Source organism: Salmo trutta, chromosome 18, assembly GCF_901001165.1.
Source record: "Salmo trutta chromosome 18, fSalTru1.1, whole genome shotgun sequence".
NCBI lineage: Eukaryota > Metazoa > Chordata > Actinopteri > Salmoniformes > Salmonidae > Salmo > Salmo trutta.
The window spans coordinates 12,689,082-12,712,710 of NC_042974.1; the positions used below are offsets into that span (position 1 = coordinate 12,689,082).

General features: G+C 42.5%; 1 protein-coding gene across 2 annotated transcripts in view; it reads right to left on the reverse strand.

The window, feature by feature from the left end:
- The window catches only part of LOC115152845 (regulator of G-protein signaling 17), a 41,003-nt gene that overhangs the window by 7,885 nt on the left and 9,489 nt on the right, over window positions 1-23,629 (reverse strand). Inside the window, exons 2-3 of one of the 2 annotated variants that reach the window (XM_029697719.1) lie at window positions 22,183-22,318; window positions 6,866-6,996 (exon numbers count right to left, since the gene is read on the reverse strand). In XM_029697719.1, coding sequence (XP_029553579.1) covers window positions 6,866-6,996; window positions 22,183-22,185 — 134 coding nt within the window. In that variant the 5' untranslated portion in view covers window positions 22,186-22,318. Of the gene's footprint in view, window positions 1-6,865; window positions 6,997-18,745; window positions 18,803-22,182; window positions 22,319-23,629 lie in introns of those variants that run through there. The other variant, XM_029697718.1, reaches the window with a different exon arrangement.

Below are 23,629 nucleotides of genomic sequence, written 5' to 3' on the forward strand. Positions count from 1 at the left end.
GAGGCCACGGCTTAAACCAATAAAAAAAATGGCTCCTCTTATTAGCCTGGCTCTTCCAATCACAGCAAGCTGGGCCTGCAGAATACGATCTTGGATCCCCATCTAATATATGGGAATTCCAACAGACACTGGCTTATGGGAGGTGCTAAATCGCATAGCAGCAGGGAAGTACAAGGGTTGACACAGACACAGGGCACAGCCATAGTCAGATTGGATTGACTTCTCCATCTCTAACAGCAGATTCCTAGTGCCATGCTGCTAACTGCTCCTATAATCCTCGTGTGCTTCCGCTTCAGGCATAGCCTCTTGACACAGCAGCGTCTCTCCAAGAGCTTCAGATGACGAGTTCTTCTTCTTATGTGCTTCCGCTTCAGGGACAGCCTCTTGTAACAGCAGCGTTTCTCGAAGAGATGATGAGTTCCTCTTCTTTATCGCAATATAATTATAAAATAAACAAGTCATGGTCCAGTCAACCCTAATAAACTATATAATATTTGTTTACAAACTACAGCCTGTGCGCTTTGTGGACCTACACTACCGTTCAAAAGTTTGTGGTCAATTAGAAATGTCCTTGTTTTTGAAAGAAAAGCACATTTTTGGTCCATTAAAATAACATAAAATTGATCAGAAATACAGTGTAGACATGGTTAATGTTGTAAGAGACTAGTGTAGCTGGAAACGGCTGATTCTTAATGGAATACCTACATAGGTGTACAGAGGCCCATTATCAGCAACCATCACTCCTGTGTTCCAATAGTATGTTGTGTTAGCTAATCCAAGTTTATCATTTTAAAAGAGGCTAATTGATCCGATAGAAAACCCTTTTGCAATTATGTTAGCACAGCTGAAAACTGTTGTCCTGATTAAAGAAGCAATAAAACTGACCTTCTTTAGACTAGTTGAGTATCTGGAGCATCAGCATTTGTGGGTTCGAGTAAAGGCTGAAAATGGCCTGAAACTCATCAATCTATTCTTATTCTGAGAAATGAAGGCTATTCCATGCGAGAAATTGCCAAGAAACTGAAGATCTTGTACAACGCTGTGTACGACTCCCTTCACAGAACACCGCAAACTAGCTCTAACCAGAATATAATAGAGATAAGTACATTAGAGTGTCTAGTTTGAGAAACAGACACCTCACAAGTCCTCAACTGGCAGCTTCATTAAATAGTACCCGCAAAACACCAGTCTCAACGTCAACAGTGAAGCGGCGACTCCGGGATGCTGTCCTTCTAGGCAGAGTTGCAAAGAAAAAGCTATGGCTGGGGTCCAAACACTTAAAAAGACACACCCTCGTCCACTTACCCTTGCCTTATGCCCTTGGGCGAATCCCCATCGCCATCTTGGAGGGTGGTCCAAATGATTAGCCAAACAAGGGACGTTTGCAACGTAAGCAGCTCAGCACTCGTTTTTAGTCGGCTTGCGAGTATACTATTATGTTCACACCGGGACCTGAAACTCCCCATAATTCAATTCGCGAAGAATGTACATCCGCTAAGAAAAGTCCACGAAAACTTAAACAACATCAATGTAAAAGTCAACCTACAAGTGTAAGTAAAAATGAATGCAAATAAGTTAGAAATTGTGCTATTAATACACATGACAGCACAAACACGTCTCGTAAAAAGACAAGTTCCAGCTAGGCAGGCTAACGTTATTTAGCTAATTAATTTGCTAGCTATCATACAGTAGACGTATATTAATAATTATATATTTAATATAAGTAGACATGCAATCATAATTGACTGTAGCGCATCTAAAGCAACCACAAGCTACCGGTGGCTGAAAACACAATCATCACGGGATGAATGAGTGACAAATTTCAGGCCAAGGGTGGTCCATTTAAAAATCATTCCTTCCTCCCTCGCCCTGCAAGTGTATACTCATCAGACGTCATGATACATCAGAAGTGTCCACTTCATTTGAGGGCTGAGGGGATAGGGTGTCTTAAGTGTTTGGACCAAAGCCCATATCTCAGATTGCCCAATAAAAAGAAAAGATTAAGATGGGCAAAAGAACACAGACACTGGACAAAGGAACTCTGCCAAGAAGACCAGCATCCCGGAGTCGCCTCTTCACTGTTGACGTTGAGACTGGCGTTTTGCCGGTACTATTTAATGAAGCTGCCAAGGACATTTCTAAGTGACTCCAAACTTTTCAACAGTAGTGTATGTTATTCTGAAAGCATCTACCTGTGACAGGAAATTACCCCCCCCCAATCAATTGAATTGAGCCCTTCATGCAGCTAGGTTCCAGGTTGAGCACTAAGCATTCAGAAAACCCCTCCTAATCTTCATCTGTGCCCATATATGGCATGTCTCTTCCTACATTTGTTATCTCCCATTTAACTGCAAGTCGCACAGTGGTCAATATTAGCATCTTCATCAATGTATCCTTTGTGTTGATATAATTGAGCTCACCAGCCACAGGCTCTACACATGCTGAGCTGACTCTAAATATATATTTTCTTCACAGCTGTTTTGCATGTGATGTGAAGATAGGAATAGGCTGGCAGTTCCTAGACTAGATGAGGCCTCCATATTATTGGGGAGATTTGTGGGGGCTGCATGTTAGAAACAGGGCTTTTAAGCCGTAGTTCTGTAGACCTATATCGTGGGTTCACTGTCTAAGACTGACTTGGCTGCGGTGGAGTTCTCAAGCTTGCTTTGTTCAGCCTCCGTCTTCCGCTTACAGTAGGTTCAAAAGATTCAAACTAGTCACTACAAGTTTACTTCATAAGTTGGGCCCACTTCATATTAGGGCTGGGCGATATGGCCAAAATATCATATCAAGGTATTAAAAACAAAATTGGACGGCATGATGATATTTTATGTTTTTGAATAATAAAAGTTGTAAATTTGCTTTATGAGTAGTGAGTGACCCTATGGTGGAAACACATTTTAAGTGATTTCAATGGGTCTTTCTCCATTCTGATTGTTTTATACTGTTCAATTCAACCAAAAATAATTTTCTGCATTTTCATAATTTCTTTATTTCCTGCACTAATTTCAGATAATCTTGAGGTAGGGCTGCACGATATGGGCAAACAATCTAGGCCTTATTTTTAACGACTTGCGATTTAGATCAAAATACTTGGGTGAACAGTTAGAATAATTATATAGTTAGAATATAATAGTGGGCACTTTGAATAGTGTTGTTTGACATGACAACGAATGAAAATGCCAGGGAGGAGTTACTGTGACATGGTAGGAACCAAAGTGTTCATAAGTGTTTCCTTGGTGACCCTATAATCTTTGGCTAAATGTAATGTTTTCTCATGCTACTTCAAGTAATTAACATACTCATGCCTGTATTCCTCTTTGATTTAGAAGATACCGTTGCATTGAAATGCTGATTTAGGTCTATACCATCACTGGTATTATCAGGCTGTTTAGCTAATTACATTTGCTCTGACTCAGCTACTAATGCTAGCTAATGTACTAACACAATTTAGGCCCAACTTGCTAAGAAAAGACAAACTAGCTGTTTGCAGATGTAAGAAACACAGACTAATAGTGTAATTATACAGTAGAACGCTAGTGGATTTATTTTAAGAAGCGAAGTGAAAACAGCATCGTTGTCATCAACATTGTTGCATGTGCTGCACTGAACATGCAGACTGAATGCAAGTGTTTCGAGGAACAACAAATGCACTCCTTGAGTGACGGGGGCAGGGCTATGTCTGTGTGGAAAGCATCACGGAGACAGAGAGAGCAGAGAGAGGACTCAAGTAGAGAACTATAAAAATGGACGTTACACACAGCGTATCACATTTAACTAACCAAACATTCAAATACCTCTGTAGAAGGTAAAGTAAAAACCCAAACAGGTCCCTGCATCAATACTGTATATCGTAAAATACGGTATACCGCCCAGCCATATGTCATATTACGTGGTGCTAAAATCATTTACTTACATCATGGTAGTTTTAGAGACAGATACCATTATTACCCAATAGAAGTACAGTATTTACAGGATAACACATCCTTATAGGAGCCTATCTCCGCATTGAGTTTTTATTGAGCACCGCTTCCCATTGAAGCGTCTCAGAGTAGGTGTGCAAACCTAGGATCCTTTTGGATCATAATTATATGGACAGGAGGGACTTGTCCTGATGTGTAGAATGACAGTTTCAAAAAGATAGTGTTTCTCAAGTTGTTCTGCCTTTGCCTTTCTCAGGTCAGTAATGCAAATTAGGGACAATGTGCAATGCAACTGACTGGCAGAACTCTCAGAAGTTGTTGCAAACATCAGTTGCCTCCAAACACATGACATATTCCCTCTACAGCCAGGACATCAAAGAGTTTCTCAAAACCCCAGAGTCTTCACAATAGATCATGGATGTATCACTCCAGGCTAATGAGAACAGACTTATTCTGAGCCCTAAAATATGATATCAAATAATATATAACTGTAGTCTTAGAGCTTTGTTTATAACCTTTGATCAGTTTGTAAATATATTGAATTACTGTTTGCTCATTTTGTCATCGTAAACTTCATCCCCTTTATGTAAATGAAAAGGACGGCTTATGAATACAATAATGGGATGATGTGCAAACTACAACCAATGATGTCCAGTAATATTTACAATGTTCAATTCACATTAGCTCCACAGAAAGAGGAAGAGTATTAAGCATTAGTGATGGTAAAAAAAAAATAAATAAACGATAGTTACATATTTCAATATTATTTGTGGACAACATCTCTCGTCTCCCTGCAGCAGACACACAGTGAGCAATATGTTTGGAACAGAAATCACAATATCCAATCACAATATACAGTACCAGTCAAAAGTTGACAAACCTACTTATTCAAGGGTTTTTCTTTATTTTTACTATTTTCTACATTGTAGAATAATAGTGACGCCATGAAAACTATGAAATAACACATAACAAATCAAGTAGTAACCAAAAAAGGTTAAACAAATCAAAATATATATTTGAGATTCTTTAAAGTAGCCACCCTTTGCCTTGATGACAGCTTTGCACACTCTTGGCATTCTCTCAATCTGATTCATGAGGTAGTCACCTGGAATGCATTTCAATTAACAGGTGTGCCTTGTTAAAAGTTAATTTGTGGAATTTCTTTCCTTCTTTATGCGTTTGAGACAATCAGTTGTGTTGTGACAAGGTAAGGTTGGTATACAGAAGATAGCCCATACTATGGCAAGAACAGCTCAAATAAGCAAAAAGAAATGGCAGTTCATTACTTTAAGACATGAAGGTCAGTCAATCTGGAACATTTCAAGTGCAGTCGCAAAAACCATCAAGCGCTCTGATGAAACTGGCTCTCATGAGGACTGCCACAGGAAAGGAAGATCCAGAGTTACCTCTGCTGCAGAGGATAAGTTCATTAAAGTTACCAGCCTCAGAAATTGCAGACCAAATAAATGCTTCAGAGTTCAAGCAACAGACATCTCAACATCAACTGTTCAGAGGAGAATGCGTGCATCAGGCCTTCATGGTCGATTTTGCTGCAAAGAAACCACTACTAAAGGACATCAATAAGAAGAAGAGGCTTGCTTGGGCCAAGAAACACGAGCAATGGACATTAGACCGATGGAAATCTGTCGTTTGGTCTGATGAGTCCAAATGTGAGATTTTTGGTTCCAATCACCATGTCTTTGTGATACGCAGAGTAGCTGAACGGATGTTCTTCGCATCTGTGATTCCCACCATGAAATATGGAGGTGGTGGTGTGATGGTGCTTTGCTGGTGACACTTAACCAGCATGACTACCACAGCATTCTGCAGCGATACGCCATCCCATCTGGTTTGCGCTTAGTTGAACTATAATTTGTTTTTCAACAGGACAATGACCCAACACACCTCCAGGCTGTGTAAGGGCTTTTTGACCAAGGAGAGTGATGGAGTGCTGCATCAGATGACCTGGCCTCCACAATCAACCGACCTGAACCCAATTGAGATGGTTTGGGATGAGTTGGACTGCAGAATGAAGGAAAAGCAGCCAACAAGTGCTCAGCATATGTGGGAACTCCTTCAAGGTGGTTGGAAAAGCATTCCAGGTGAAGCTGGTTGAGAGAATGCCAAAAGTGTGCAAAGCTATGATCAAGGCAAAGGGTGGCACTTCGAAGAATCTAAAATATATGTTTTGATTTGTTTAACACTTTTTTGGTTACTATATGATTCCATATATGTTATTTCACTCTTCACTATTATTCTACAATGTAGAAAATAGTAAAAATAAAGAAAAACCCTTGAATGAGTAGGTGTGTCCAAACTTTTGACTGGTACTGTATTTAGAATCGTAAGAGTCGCAACATATAGAACCGTAAGAATCCCAACACATATATAATCGTAAGAATAACAATACATACAGTACCGTAAGAGTCGCAATAAGTACAGTATCGTATGGGCACCTTAGTAGAGCGATAATATCGTATTGTGAGGGCCCTGGCAATTCCTGGCCCGAGTAAGCAAACAGTAGTATATGGGATTGTCTTTTCTTAAACTCTTTCCCCATGCAGCAGATAATTGGTCTGATAAACAATGTTTATGCACCCATAGTACTGAAAACACTGAGGGGAAAAAGACCTACAGTATTTCAGCATTCATTACCTTGATCTCTACACAATGTGATTGGCCTAAATACTGGGTGGATAAAGGCAATAATGTAAGAATATTGGTCATTTTGACTTAAAGGGGGGACAATTCCCTCTAGTTTACACTACTCTTCCCCGACTCATATCAAAACGTTTTTAGAGTGAGGTTGAAAGGGATGTGTTCATGAAAGTAATGTTTCTTATTCAGTCTATAGCAGGGACTTCCGGTTATTTGGAGAACCATGGCCTATTGAAAATGGAGGAGACATGGGGACAGAAACCAGAAAGGGAGGTTTGACGTACCAGAGGCATTTACAACAACCACACCAGCACATGCAGCAGTTGTTGGGTCGTGGGTGGCCAGGCGCCTGGGGAGGTCCTTCAATGTGTGGCTGCTGCCGTTTTCTCATGTCAACTCCGCTTAAACTTCGGGGCTGTGGAGGAAACCAAAACACGTTGGTTAGGGACAATCCTATCTTCCTCATAGATGGATGAATATTACAACATTGGTTAGGGATAGTGATGCACTGATATCACATTTTTGGCCGATACCGATATCCGATATTTTCCTTGCCAAAAAACAAACAATACTGATAACCGATATTGAAAATTTTAGCGGCCTTTTAAGCATTCCAGTACAGTTAAATACACACACACACACACACACACACACACACACACACACACACACACACACACACACACACACACACACACACACACACACACACACACACACACACACACACACACACACACACACACACACACACACACGGTCTAAGGCACTGCATCTCAGTGCAAGAGGCGTCACTACAGTCCCTGGTTCGAATCCAGGCTGTTCACCTAAATTACACTAGGCAAGTAAGTATATCATTGTCACTACCTCCACATGCAAAGACATGACCATGAGCAAAGAATAATGTTCTGTACTTCCACAATGACAAGGAGGTGCTGTCTAGTTTACTAAGCCTATATGTGAGTAAAGGTTATATAGTCTACTTATTTGATTTTTTTTCACCTTTATTTAACCAGGTAGGCTAGTTGAGAACAAGTTCTCATTTACAACTGCGACCTGGCCAAGATAAAGCAAAACAGTGCGACAGAAACAACAACACAGAGTTACACATGGAATAAACAAGCATACAGTCAATAATACAATAGAAAAAAAAGAAAGTCTATATACAGTGTGTGCAAATGGCATGAGGTGGTAAGGCAATAAATAGGCCATAGTAGCAAAGTAATTACAATTTAGCAGAATTAACACTGGAGTGATAGATGAGCAGATGATGGTGAGCAGATGGTGTGTAAGTAGTGATACTGGTGTGCAAAAGAGCAGCTATGTAAATAAAAACAATATGGGGATGAGGTAGGCAGATTGGGTGGGCTATTTACAGATTGACTATGTACAGCTGCAGCGATCGGTTAGCTGCTCAGATAGCTGATGTTTAAAGTTAGTGAGGGAAATGTAAGTCTCCTGCTTCAGCGATTTTTGCAATTCGTTCCAGTCACTGGCAGCAGAGAACTGGAAGGCGGCCAAAGGAGGTGTTGGCTTTGGGGATGACCAGTGAGATATACCTGCTGGAGTGCGTGCTATGGGTGAGTGTTGTTATCGTGACCAGTGAGCTGAGATAAGGCGGAGCTTTACCTAGCATAGACTTGTAGATGACCTGGAGCCAGTGGGTCTGGCGACGAATATGTAGCGAGGGCCAGCCGACTAGAGCATACAGGTCGCAGTGGTGGGTGGTATAAGGCGCTTTGGTAACAAAACGGATGGCACTGTGATAGACTGCATCCAATTTGCTGAGTAGAGTATTGGAAGCTATTTTGTAGATGACATCGCTGAAGTCAAGGATCGGTAGGATAGTCAGTTTTACTAGAGTAAGTTTGGAGGCGTGAGTGAAGGAGGCTTTGTTGCGAAATAGAAAGCCGATTCTAGATTTGATTTTGGATTGGAGATGTTTGATATGAGTCTGGAAGGAGAGTTTACAGTGTAGCCAGACACCTAGGTATTTGTAGTTGTCCACGTATTCTAGGTCAGAACCGTCCAGAGTAGTGATGCAAGTCGGGCGGTCGGGTGCGGGCAGCGAACGGTTGAAAAGCATGCATTTGGTTTTGCTAGCGTTTAAGAGCAGTTGGAGGCCACAGAAGGAGTGTTGTATGGCATTGAAGCTTGTTTGGAGGTTAGCTAACACAGTGTCCAAAGAAGGGCCAGATGTATACAGAATGATGTCGTCTGCGTAGAGGTGGATCAGGGAATCACCCGCAGCAAGAGCGACATCGTTGATATATACAGAGAAAAGAGTCGGCCCAAGAATTGAACCCTGTGGTACCCCCATAGAGACTGCCAGAGGTCCAGACAACAGGCCCTCCGATTTTACACACTGAACTCCATCTGCGAAGTAGTTGGTGGACCAGGCGAGGCAGTCATTTGAGAAACCAAGGCTATTGAGTCTGCCGATAAGAATACGGTGATTGACAGAGTCGAAAGCCTTGGCCAGGTCGATGAAGATGGCTGCACAGTACTGTCTTTTATCGATGGCGGTTATGATATCGTTTAGTACCTTGAGCGTGGCTGAGGTGCACCCGTGACCAGCTAGGAAACCGGATTGCACAGCGCAGAAGGTACGGTGGGATTCAAAATGGTCAGTGATCTGTTCTCTTGAGGATACAATCCCGATAACGGGATTGGTTGGACAACAACCAGTGAGATAGCATGGCGCGATATTCAAAACAAAATAATCTCAAAATTAAAATTCAAGTATTATACGGCATTTTAAAGATACTCTACTCGTTAATCCAATCACATTGTCCAATTTCAAAAAGGCTTTACGGTGAAAGAAAAACAGATTATTTTAGCATAGCCATTTTCCAAGCACGATAGCCATCACAAAACCAGATATACAGCTAAAATTAAGCACTAACCTTTGGCAATCTTCATCAGATGACACTCCTAGGACATCATGTTAGACAATACATGCATTTTTTGTTCGATCAAGTTTATATTTATATCCAAAAACCCAATTTTTACATTGGCGCGTGACGTTCAGAAAATGTTTTCTCCCCATAACACCCGGTGAATAGGCACATTTAATTTACGGAAGAACTCATAAACGTTGAAAAAATATATAACAATTATTTAAAGAATTAGAGATAATCTACTCCTTTATGCAACCACATAGTCAGATTTCAAAATAACGTTACGGAAAAAGCACATTGTTCAATATTCTGAGCACAGAACTTAGCCTTCAATGCTAAGCTATACAGTTAGCCTACAACCATGGCGTCGACAAATCTCTAAAAATATGTTCGAAATATTTACTTACCTTTGCTAATCTTCGGCGGAATGCACTCGGATGGGCACCCACTTCCACAAGAAATGTTCATTTGTTCTGCAAAGTCCATCATTTATGTCCAAATACGTCCGTTTTGTTGACCCATCCAGAACACTTTACAATGCCATGTGGCGTGGATGCAAATCCATAGACGAAATGTTTAAAGTTCCATCACTGTTTGTAGAAACACGTCAAACGATGTTTACAATCAATCCTTTAGGGTATTTTTTAATGTAAAATTGCGATCATTTTACAACCGGGCAATAGCTATTCATCCCAGAAGAAAAATATAAAAACGATGACGTCACATGCACCATAAGACACCTCTCCTCAGACTGGCCAATGATTGACTGAGCCAAAATGATCTGCCCGGTAACAGCTGACGGTTGAAACCAGTTCCTAAAGATTGTTGACAGCCAATGGAAGTTAGGAGGTGTAACGTAAATCCTATGTCACTGTAGTTTTTCAAGGGATTCAAAACAAAAACTACATTTCTAATTTCTCCCAGTTCCTGATTCAATTTTCTCAGGTTTTTTGCCTGCCATATGAGTTCTGTTATACTCACAGACACCATTCAAACAGTTTTAGAAACTTCAGAGTGTTTTCTATTCAAATCTACTAATAATATGCATATTCTATTTTCTGGGCCAGAGTAGTAACCTGTTTAAATTAGGTACGTTTTTCATCCGGCCGTGAAAATACTGCCCCCTAGCCCCTAGAGGTTAATTAACTTGGCTTTCAAAGACTTTAGAAAGGCAGGACAGGATGGATATAGGTCTGTAACAGTTTGGGTCTAGAGTGTCACCCCCTTTGAAGAGGGTGATGACCGCGGCAGCTTTCCAATCTTTAGGGATCTCGGACGAAATGAAAGAGGTTAAACAGACTGGTAATAGGGGTTGCTACAATGGCGGCGGATAATTTTAGAAAGAGAGGGTCCAGATTGTCTAGCCCAGCTGATTTGTACGGGTCCAGGTTTTGCAGCTCTTCCAGAACTTCTGCGATCTGGATTTGGGTGAAGGAGAAGCTGGGGAGGCTCGGGCAAGTAGCTGCGAGGGGTGCGGAGCTGTTGGCCGGGGTTGGGGTAGCCAGGAGGAAAGCATGGCCAGCCGTAGAGAAATGCTTATTGAAATGTTCTATTATCATGGATTTATCAGTGGTGACCGTGTCGCCTAGCCTCAGTGCAGTGGGCAGCTGGGAGGTGCTCTTGTTCTCCATGGACTTTACAGTGTCCCAAACATTATTGGAGTTAGAGCTTCAGGATGCAAATTTCTGTTTGAAAAAGCTAGCCTTTGCTTTCCTGACTGACTGTGTGTATTGGTTCCTGACTTCCCTGAACAGTTGCATATCACGGGGACTATTCGATGCTTTTGCAGTCCACCACAGGATGTTTTTGTGCTGGTCAAGGGCAGTCAGGTCTGGAGTAAACCAAGGGCTATATCTGTTCTTAGTTCTACATTTTTTGAAAGGGGAATGCTTATTTAAGATGGTGAGGAAATTACTTTTAAAGAACGACCAGGCATCCTCGACTGACAGGGTGAGGTCAATATCCTTCCAGAATACCTGGGCCAGGTCGATTAGAAAGGCCTGCTCGCAGAAGTGTTTTAGGGAGCGTTTGACAGTGATGAGGGGTGGTCGTTTGACCGCGGACCCATAGCGGATGCAGGCAATGATCACTGAGATCCTGATTGAAAACAGCAGTGGTGTATTTGGAAGGCAAGTTGGTCAGGATAATATCTATGAGGGTGTCCATATTTACGGATTTAGGGTTGTACCTGGTGCGTTCCTTGATAATTTGTGTGAGATTGAGGGTATCTAGTTTAGATTGTAGGACTGCTGGAGTGTTAAGCATATCCCAGTATGGTCACCTAACAGAACGAACTCTGAAGATATATGGGGGGCAATCAATTCACATATGGTGGCCAGGGCACTGCTGGGAGCTGAGGGGGTCTATAACAGGCGGCAACAGTGAAAGACTTATTTCTGGAGCGATTCATTTTTTAAATTAGAAGCTGTTTGGGCATAGACCTGGAAAGTATGACAGAACTTTGCAGGCTATCTCTGCAGTAGATTGCAACTCCTCCCCCTTTGGCAGTTCTATCGTGACAGAAAATGTTGTAGTTGGGTATGGAAATCTCAGAATTTTTGTTGGCCTTCCTAAGCCAGGATTCAGACACAGCAAGGACATCAGGGTTGGCGGAGTGTGCTAAAGCAGTGAGTAAAACAAACTTAGGGAGGAGGCTTCTGATGTTAACATGCATGAAACCAAGGCTTTTTTGATTACAGAAGTCAACAAATGAGAGTGCCTGGGGACACGCAGGGCCTGGGTTAGCCTCCACATCACCGGAGGATCAGAGGAGGAGTAGGATGAGGGTATGGCTAAAGGTTATCAAAACTGGTCGTCTAGTGCGTTGGGGACAGAGAATGAAAGGAGCAGATTTCTGGGCGTGGTAGAATAGATTCAGGGCATAATGTGCAGACAGGGGTATGGTGGGGTGTGAGTACAGTGGAGGTAAGCCCAGGCACTGAGTGATGATAAGAGAGGTTGCATCTCTGGACACGCTGGTTATACTGGGTGAGGTCACAGCATGTGTGGGAGGTGGGACAAAGGAGGTATCTAAGGCATGTACAGTGGGACTAGGGGCTCCGCAGTAAACTAAAACAATGATAATTATCCTAAACAACAGTATACAAGGCATATTGACATTTGAGAGACATAAAGCGAGGCATAAAGCAATCACAGGTGTTGATTGGGAGAGCTAGCTAAGTCAACAAGGGGTAAGACAACAACAGCTAATCAGCTAAGACAACAACAGCAGGTAAAATGGCGATGAATGGGCAGAGAGGGCCGGTTAACTACACACAGGGCCTGAGTTCGGGGCTAGGGCCGACAGATAAACAAAAGGTAAACAAAGTGGAGTACCGTGATAAATGAACAGTCCAGCAGGCATCAGCTATGTAGCCAAGTGATCATAGGGTCCAGTGTACAGCAACAGATGAAACAGGGAAGCAGCTTGGTAGTCGTTACTACGCTAACACGCGGGAGACACGGCGTTTAAAGTTAGCAGTCTGGGGTAAGTAGAAGCGTCTGCTCCGTCGTCCGGTAAAGGCCGGTTGAAGGCACAGCTGATGGAATTACATCTGCGGACCAGTCGTGGTGGTACAGCGGGGCGCCATATCGACGAAGGGACCGGGCCAGATGGCAAAATAGGTATTGTACTTGTGGTAATTTCATTTGCTAGCCCGGAGATGCTCAGTGCTAGCTTCGGGGCTGGGTCACTCAGTGGCAGCTAGCTAGCTGTGATGATCAATGGTCCAGGGTTTACGGCAGGAATCTGGCGTTGTAGTGGAGAAAAACAGTCCGAGGCTGGCAGGTATTATCCAGGCTAAAAAAACGTATGGTGTCTGAGCAGAAGGTAAAGGCCGCTAGCAGTGGCTAACAATGACTAAATAGCTAGTAACTTAGCTAATTAACTGGCTACCTTCTGATGAAAGTTTTGGCTATAGGGTCTAAAAAAAATATAGCGGATCCGTGTCACATTGAGTGAGGCGGGTTACCGGAAGGTATATTTAATTTAAAAATGGAAAAAGAGATTGAAAAATAATTTGGAATATATACAAAAAAGACAAAAAGTAAACAAGAGGACCACGTCTGCACTGCTATGCCATCTTGGTCATGAGACCTATATACTAGGCCTATATGTGAGTAAAGGGTGTATAGCCTACAAGGCCTATATGTGAGTAAAGGGTGTATAGCCTACTAGGCCTACATGTGAGTCAAGGTTATATAGCCTGCTAGGCCTATGTGTGAGTAAAGGCTGTATAGCTTACTAGGCCTATATGTGACTAGAAGGTCTATAGCCTACTAGGTCTATATGTGAGTAAAGTGTTTTCAATACTTACCCTACGAAGTCCGGAGCCTACCTGATTATGAATTGCACCCACCTGGTGTCCCAGGTCTAAATCAGACCCTGATTAGAGGGGAACAATGAAAAAAATGCAGTGGAACTGGCTTCGAATTCCAAGGTGTAGTTTGAGTGCTCTATAGCCTACTAGGTCTATATGTGAGTAATGGGGAAGAAAACAAGCTAGCCTAAAAGGTTGCAGCGCAATAGCTGTGTGCAGTTGACTACAGCTCAGCGTTCAACACCATAGCGCCCACAAAGCTCATCACTAAGCTAAGGACCCTGGGACTAAACACCTCCCTCTGCAACTTGTTGCTGGACTTCCTGACGGGCTGCCCCCTGGTGGTAAGGGTACGCAACAACATCTGACACAATGGTCCTTAAGTTGGGGATAGGGGGCAGTATTTGCACGGCCGGATAAAAAACGTACCCGATTTAAACTGGTTACTACTCTTGCCCAGAAACGAGAATATGCATATAATTAGTAGATTTGGATAGAAAACGCTCTAAAGTTTCTAAAACTGTTTGAATGGTGTCTGTGAGTATAACAGAACTCATATGGCAGGCCAAAACCTGAGAAAATTCCATACAGGAAGTGCCCTGTCTGACAATTTGTTGTCCTTCTGTTGCATCTCTATCGAAAATACAGCATCTGTGCTGTAACGTGACATTTTCTAAGGCTTCCATTGGCTCTCTAAAGCCGCCAGAAAGTGAAATGGGGTGTCTGCTGTCTCTGGGCAAAGAACAGCAGCAGAGTTTGTGAGTGGTCAGCCTGGGGACAGTGAGACTGAGATGCGTGTTCACGAGACTACTCCATTTTTTTCTTTCAGCCTTTGAATGAATACAACATTGCCCGGTCGGAATATTATCGCTATTTTACGAGAAAAATTGCATAAAAATTGATTTTAAACAGCGTTTGACATGCTTCTAAGTATGGTAATGGAATATTTTGACATTTTTTGTCACGAAATGCGCTCGCGCGTCACCCTTCGGATAGTGACCTGAACGCACGAACAAAACGGAGCTATTTGAATATAACTATGGATTATTTGGAACCAAAACAACATTTGTTGTTGAAGTAGAAGTCCTGGGAGTGCATTCTGACGAAGAACAGCAAAGGTAATCCAATTTTTCTTATAGTAATTCTGAGTTTAGTGAGCCCCAAACTTGGTGGGTGTCAAAATAGCTAGCCTGTGATGGCCGAGCTATGTACTCAGAATATTGCAAAATGTGCTTTCGCCGAAAAGCTATTTTAAAATCTGACACCACGATTGCATGTAGGAGTTCTGTATCTATAATTCTTAAAATAATTGTTATGTATTTTGTCAACGTTTATCGTGAGTAATTTAGTAAATTCACCGGAAGTTTGCGGTGGGTATGCTAGTTCTGAACATCACATGCTAATGTAAAAAGCTGTTTTTTGATATAAATATGAACTTCATTGAACAAAACATGCATGTATTGTATAACATAATGTCCTAGGAGTGTCATCTGATGAAGATCATCAAAGGTTAGTGCTGCATTTAGCTGTGGTTTTGGTTTTTGTGACATATATGCTTGCTTTGAAAGTGGCTGTGTGATTATTTTTGGCAGGGCACTCTCCTGACATAATCTAATGTTTTGCTGTCGCTGTAAAGCCTTTTTGAAAAATCAGACAATGTGGTTAGATTAACGAGAGTCTTGTCTTTAAAATGGTGTAAAATAGTCATATGTTTGAGAAATTGAAGTTATAGCATTTTTGAGGTATTTGCATTTCGCGCCATGCGATTCCACTGGCTGTTGACTAGGGTGGCCCATAGAGGTTAACACTTGGGCTTAGTCCCCTCCTGTACTCCCTGTTCACCCACGACTGCATGGCCAAGCACGACTCCAACACCATCATTCAATTTGCTGACGACACAACGATGAGACCTGGCAGTGTGGTGCCAGGACAACAACCTCGCAAAACAAAAGAGCTGATCGTGGACTATAGGAAAAGGAGGGCCGAACAGGACCCCATTAACATTGACAGGGCTGTAGTGGAGCAGGTCAAGAGTTTCAAGTTCCTTGGAGTCCACATCACCAACAAACTAAGTTTGTCCAAACAAACCAAGACAGCTGTGAAGAGGGCACAACACCTTTTCCCCCTCAGGAGACTGAAAAGATTTGGCAGTCCCCATACCCTCAAAATGTTCTACAGCTGCACCATCGAGCATCCTGACCGGTTGCATCACCGCCTAGTATTGCAACTACTCAGCATCTGACCGTAAGGCACAACAGAGGGTAGTGTGTATGGCCCTGTACATCACTAGGGGCAAGCTTCCTGACATCCAGGAATATATACACTGCTCCAAAAAATAAAGGGAACACTTAAACAACACAATGTAACTCCAAGTCAATCACACTCCTGTGAAATCAAACTGTCCACTTAGGAAGCAACACTGATTGAAAATACATTTCACATGCTGTTGTGCAAATGGAATAGACAACAGGTGGAAATTATAGGCAATTAGCAAGACACCCCCAATAAAGGAGTGGTTCTGCAGGTGGTGACCACAGACCACTTCTCAGTTCCTATGCTTCCTGGCTGATGTTTTGGTCACTTTTGAATGCTGGCGGTGCTTTCACTCTAGTGGTAGCATGAGACGGAGTCTACAACCCACACAAGTGTCTCAGGTAGTGCAGCTCATCCAGGATGGCACATCAATGCGAGCTGTGGCAAGAAGGTTTGCTGTGTCTGTCAGCGTAGTGTCCGAAAGCTGTGGCATACCCTAAACCACGACACGTTGGCTAACTACTGGTGGACATTTATTTATTTGAGATTATTTATTCAAGTTTATTCAGTACATCAGGAGACGTGGAGGAGGCCGTAGGAGGGCAACAACCCAGCAGCAGGACCGCTACCTCCGCCTTTGTGCAAGGAGGAGCAGGAGGAGCACTGCCAGAGCCCTGCAAAATGACCTCCAGCAGGCCACAAATGTGCATGTGTCTGCTCAAACGGTCAGAAACAGACTCCATGAGGGTGATATGAGGGCCCGACGTCCACAGGTGGGGTTTGTGCTTACAGCCCAACACCGTGCAGGACGTTTGGCATTTGCCAGAGAACACCAAGATTGGCAAATTCGCCACTGGCGCCCTGTGCTCTTCACAGATGAAAGCAGGTTCACACTGAGCACGTGACAGACGTGACAGAGTCTGGAGACGCCGTGGAGAACGTTCTGCTGCCTGCAACATCCTCCAGCATGACCGGTTTGGCGGCAGGTCAGTCATGGTGTGGGGTGGCATTTCTTTGGGGGGCCGCACAGCCCTCCATGTGCTCGCCAGAGGTAGCCTGACTGCCATTAGGTACCGAGATGAGATCCTCAGACCCCTTTTGAGACCATATGCTGGTGCGGTTGGCCCTGGGTTCCTCCTAATGCAAGACAATGCTAGACCTCATGTGGCTGGAGTGTGTCAGCAGTTCCTGCAAGAGGAAGGCATTGATGCTATGGACTGGCCCGCCCGTTCCCCAGACCTGAATCCAATTGAGCACATCTGGGACATCATGTCTCGCTCCATCCACCAACGCCACGTTGCACCACAGACTGTCCAGGAGTTGGCGGATGCTTTAGTCCAGGTCTGGGAGGAGATCCCTCAGGAGACCATCCGCCACCTCATCAGGAGCATGCCCAGGCGTTATAGGGAGGTCATACAGGCACGTGGAGGCCACACACACTACTGAGCCTCATTTTGACTTGTTTTAAGGACATTACATCAAAGTTGGATCAGCCTGTAGTGTGGTTTTCCACTTTAATTTTGAGTGTGACTCCAAATCCAGATCTCCATGGGTTGATAAATTGGATTTCCATTGATTATTTTTGTGTGATTTTGTTGTCAGCACATTCAACTATGTAAAGAAAAAAGTATTTAATAAGATTATTTCATTCATTCAGATCTAGGATGTGTTATTTTAGTGTCCCTTTTATTTTTTTGAGCAAGGTACAAGGTGGTGTCAGAGGAAGCCCAAAAAGTTAATGACTCCAGTCCCCAAAGTCATAGACTGTTCTCTCTGCTACCTCATGGCAAGTGGTACGGGAGCACCAAGTTTGGAACCAAAAGGCCTCTTAACAGCTTCTACCCCCAAGCCATAAGACTGCTGAAAAATTAATCCACCCAGACTATTTACATTGACCCCCCCATTTGTTTTTACATTGCTGCGACTCACTGTTTATCATCTATGCATAGTCACTTTACAAATTACCTCCACTAACCTGTACCCCCACACATTGACTCGGTACCGGTACCCCCTGTATATAGCCTCGTTATTGTTATGTACATTTATTGTGTTACTTTTTGATTGATTACATACTTTTTTTTTTACATTATTTTATTTAGTAAATATTTTTTTATACTCTATTTCTTGAACTGCATTGTTGGTTAAGGGCTTTTAAGTAAGCATTTCACGGTAAGGTCTACTACACCTGTTGTATTCGGCGCATGTGACAATTACAATTTGATTTGAATATCTCCATTGTGAGAGCCAACAAAAGTAGGATACAAAGTCAAATGTTTTACTTCCTATCAAGCACATTCGGTCAATCAATCAATAAAATGAGGAGCCTATTGGGAACATCCCTAGTAAATAAGACGATCAAACGTAAAAAGATAAGAGCCAACAATGGATACATTCTGGTACAATCACCACAATTATTAACATCCTGGTGCTGAATGGTACAATAATGCCTGTTTCAAATCAATCCCAAAGAACAGATTAGAATTAGAATAATTCTAACAGGTTAATAATTACCATTGTGCATAATCTGGCTGTGGAGCACGAGCCGCAAGTAGTAATGTAGATGATATATTTAGGCTAACCTTTAAAAATAAATTTCCTCTCTGCCCTCATTTAATCTCTCCTGTGATTCTACTTCACTACTTTTAAACGTTTCTTTTGAATCCAAAAACAATTAAATAAAGGATTATCTTACCTGCAAAGTCATCATTCAACTTTTGCTCCTTATTTATGGACACTACCAATGATCAGTGAGGAGGTTTCCTGTCTCTCTTTGTAGCCTAAACTTTAACATCCATGATGATACATGGACCAATAGGCCAAATATGCAAATCCTGAGTTGACCACTTGAGCAGCCATCGGTTATTCACCTTCCACCGGTGGAAAACATGCACATTGATGCAAAACACAGTGACAAACACCTTTGTTCTAGCTGGGGACACGTACACGCCACTGAAAAGAAATGCAAATAAAAGAACTCTCCATGTGGAAACACAAATATAGGCTTAGCCAAAGAACCTCCTTTTCATTCTGCAACTCCATCACATTTTGGCCAGGATGAATTTCTTACTGTATTTCTACAGTCGAACTATAGTGAGGAGAATTTCTATTTCATTAGCCATTTGGGAAATGTACTGTCTTTGATCTTGCTATAGGACGATAAACAGAAAATTACCGACACTAACATTGCCTTCCTCTTATTTGTCTTGAGCCCTGCCGCTAATGTAAGGTAACGGTCCATTAAAATACAGATTTTTTAAAATCATTACATTGTTATCGAGCCAAATAGTAACCTTTATCACGTAACTTTTTGTCCATATCGACCAGCTTAAGCACCTCCCCCCCAAAAAATGGTATTGTAAATTATCGCTGAATTATAGTTATCGCAAAAAAAGGGTACATTTTTTGTCCATATCGCCCAGCTCTAAGTACAAAAATACAGCAGGAGGATAATATTGGACTTACTTTCCTCAATGGGCCTTGGTTTGTTGTTTCAGTGTGAAGATCTAGAAAGCATTTTGTGGCTGCCATTCCTTAATAGTGTGCTCTCAGTACTGGTCACTGAGCAGCCCAAATTATTTTGTTCAATGGCAAATATGATTATCTTTTTAAATCTAAAGCTAATTTACTCATTATTAACAGCTGGTGATCCTAGCCAGGCCTACATCTTACATGTGTGGTAATGAAGGATTAAATGGGGCTAGTAGGGTAATGTTGGCTTAATAGAGTTAGTAGGGTAATGTTGGCTTAATAGAGTTAGTAGGGTAATGTAGACTTAATAGGGTTAGTAGAGTAATGTAGAATTAATAGGGTTAATAGGGTACTGTAGGCTTAATAGGGTTAATAGGGTACTGTAGGCTTAATAGGGTTAATAGGGTACTGTAGGCTTAATAGGGTTAATAGGGTACTGTAGGGTTAGTAGGGTAATGTAGGCTTAATAGGGTTAGTAGGGTAATGTAGGCTTAATAGGGTTAGTAGGCTTAATAGGGTACTGTAGGGTTAATAGGGTTAGTAGGGTAATGTAGGGTTAATAGGGTACTGTAGGGTTAATAGGGTTAGTAGGGTACTGTAGGGTTAATAGGGTACTGTAGGGTTAATAGGGTACTGTAGGGTACTGTAGGCTTAATAGGGTACTGTAGGGTTAATAGGGTACTGTAGGGTTAATAGGGTACTGTAGGGTACTGTAGGCTTAATAGGGTTAGTAGGCTTAATAGGGTACTGTAGGGTTAATAGGGTTAGTAGGGTAATGTAGGGTTAATAGGGTACTGTAGGGTTAATAGGGTACTGTAGGGTTAATAGGGTACTGTAGGGTTAGTAGGGTAATGTAGGCTTAATAGGGTACTGTAGGGTTAATAGGGTACTGTAGGGTTAATAGGGTACTGTAGGGTAATGTAGACTTAATAGGGTTAGTAGGCTTAATAGGTTACTGTAGGGTTAATAGGGTTAGTAGGGTAATGTAGGGTTAATAGGGTACTGTAGGGTTAATAGGGTACTGTAGGGTTAATAGGGTACTGTAGGGTTAATAGGGTTAGTACGGTATTGTAGGGTTAATAGGGTACTGTAGGGTAATGTAGGCTTAACAGGGTACTGTAGGGTTAATAGGGTTAGTAGTGTACTGTAGGGTTAGTAGGGTACTGTAGGGTTAATAGGGTGCTGTAGGGTTAATAGGGTTAGTAGGGTAATGTAGGGTTAATAGGGTACTGTAGGGTTAATAGGGTTAGTAGGGTACTGTAGGGTTAATAGGGTACTGTAGGGTTAATAGGGTTAGTAGGGTACTGTAGGGTTAATAGGGTTAGTAGGGTACTGTAGGGTTAATAGGGTTAGTAGGGTACTGTAGGGTTAATAGGGTTAGTAGTGTACTGTAGGGTTAATAGGGTTAATAGGGTTAGTAGGGTACTGTAGGGTTAATAGGGTACTGTAGGGTTAATAGGGTAATGTAGGGTTAATAGGGTACTGTAGGGTTAGTAGGGTAATGTAGTCTTAATAGGGTACTGTAGGGTTAATAGGGTACTGTAGGGTTAATAGGGTACTGTAGGGTAATGTAGACTTAATAGGGTTAGTAGGCTTAATAGGGTACTGTAGGGTTAATAGGGTTAGTAGGGTAATGTAGGGTTAGTAGGGTACTGTAGGGTTAATAGGGTACTGTAGGGTTAATAGGGTACTGTAGGGTTAATAGGGTACTGTAGGGTTAATAGGGTACTGTAGGGTAATGTAGGGTTAACAGGGTACTGTAGGGTTAATAGGGTTAGTAGCGTACTGTAGGGTTAGTAGGGTACTGTAGGGTTAATAGGGTGCTGTAGGGTTAATAGGGTACTGTAGGGTTAATAGGGTTAGTAGGGTAATGTAGGGTTAATAGGGTGCTGTAGGGTTAATAGGGTACTGTAGGGTTAATAGGGTACTGTAGGGTAATGTAGGCTTAACAGGGTACTGTAGGGTTAATAGGGTTAGTAGGGTACTGTAGGGTTAATAGGGTGCTGTAGGGTTAATAGGGTACTGTAGGGTTAATAGGGTACTGTAGGGTAATGTAGGGTTAATAGGGTACTGTAGGGTTAATAGGGTTAGTAGGGTACTGTAGGGTTAATAGGGTACTGTAGGGTTAATAGGGTTAGTAGGGTACTGTAGGGTTAATAGGGTTAGTAGGGTTAGTAGGGTTAATAGGGTTAGTAGGGTTAATAGGGTTAGTAGGGTTAATAGGGTTAGTAGCGTTAATAGGGTAATGTGGGCTTAATTAATAGGGCCGATCTAAAGCAGCCACCAAGGGTCCCGGCCCTCCTGCCACTCTCCAGTTTCTACCCATACTGCAAACACTAATCCAGTGCAATTTATAAGAGTCTATCAGATGCATACAGCTGAATAGAATTTTGAGAATTTAAATAGGAGCATACTGAAGTTTCTTAAATGATGGACAGATATATATGTAGGATCAAACGTCATGAAACTTAGCAGTCACATTCACTACTATAAGGTCATGGAACTTTGCCCTAAATAACCTACCATGAGAATTAGTCAGTTGTTTCCACAGACAGACACGACAGGAGAATCATGGCGCTAAGGTAAGGGGTTGGTTGAACTTTGGTGGGTTCAGAAGTAAAGCACTAGGGTGTGTCTACAGAGTAGTATTGTTGTTCTCACCATCACTGATGGAGGGCCAGGAGGTGAGGAGGGATGAGGAGGACAGCAGTCTCCGCCCTGGGTCTCAGCAGAGCTCAGGGACTCAGTGGGTGGACCATTTGCAGTGTTGAGTGCAAGGGGAGCAAAAATATACCATCTGAGAAAAAGAACAGAGAAATACAGTGCATAGTAATATTGTACAGAGAGATAGTAGGTTAATATTAACCTTTGACCATTACGCCAGGGGTGTCAAACTCAATTCCTGGAGGACCATGTGTCTGCAGGTGATTGATTAATTAAGGTCACTGATTAGTTAGGAACTCCCTTCACCTAGTAGTCCAGGTCTTAAATTGGACAAAAATAAATGAAATAAAAAAGTGGAAACATGGCCCTCCAGGATTTGAGTTTGCCACCCCTGCATTAGGCCTACTTTTCACTCTTTGTTGATGAAGTCCACCACAAATCCTGGTCGGTCTCTTATTCAACACCTCCAAAAATGAAACGGTGCATAATGGAGGCAATAGTCTAACAGTTTTCAAAAGTGACTGTTATGGACATGCGAGTTGTGTTTCACAGTTTTAGGCTAGCTATAGCCTGGGCCTATACTGCAGAACTACTGCAAACACATGACTGCAGAGGTCTAGATGGTTATATCCATGACAACTACAGAGATCCTTTCTCAGCTGGTTCCTAACATGGCCTGGGGAGAGCCACTGACAGACCTCAGCAAGGCAGGGTACTATACAGAGGATCAGGAGGTTCACAATAAAAACACTTTATTCCATGTACTTACAAGTCAAATTTAACTGTCAGGAAAAAGTGTCTACTGGCCTAGGAATTACAATCTGTTCCACTGCTATTTCAGCACCCTCTCCTCCAATCTGGCCCACTGCTATTTCAGCACCCTCTCCTCCAATCTGGCCCACTGCTATTTCAGCACCCTCTCCTCCAATCTGGCCCACTGCTATTTCAGCACCCTCTCCTCCAATCTGGCCCACTGCTATTTCAGCTCCCTCTCCTCCAATCTGGCCCACTTCCATTTCAGCACTCTCCTCCACTCTGGCCCACTGCTATTTCAGCACCCTCTCCTCCAATCTGGCTCACTGCTATTTCAGCACCCTCTCCTCCAATCTGGCTCACTGCTATTTCAGCTCCCTCTCCTCCAATCTGGCCCACTGCTATTTCAGCACCCTCTCCTCTACTCTGGCCCACTGCTATTTCAGCACCCTCTCCTCCAATCTGGCTCACTGCTATTTCAGCTCCCTCTCCTCCAATCTGGCCCACTGCTATATCAGCACCCTCTCCTCTCTTTTTCCTCTCTACTTCAGGTCCTAGCCAAAAAAACAAAAAATGGACATAGGGTACCAGTCAAAATTTTGGACACACCTACTCATTCAAGGGTTTTTCTTTATTTTTACTATTTTCTACATTGTAGAATAATAATGAAGACATCAAAACTATTAAATAA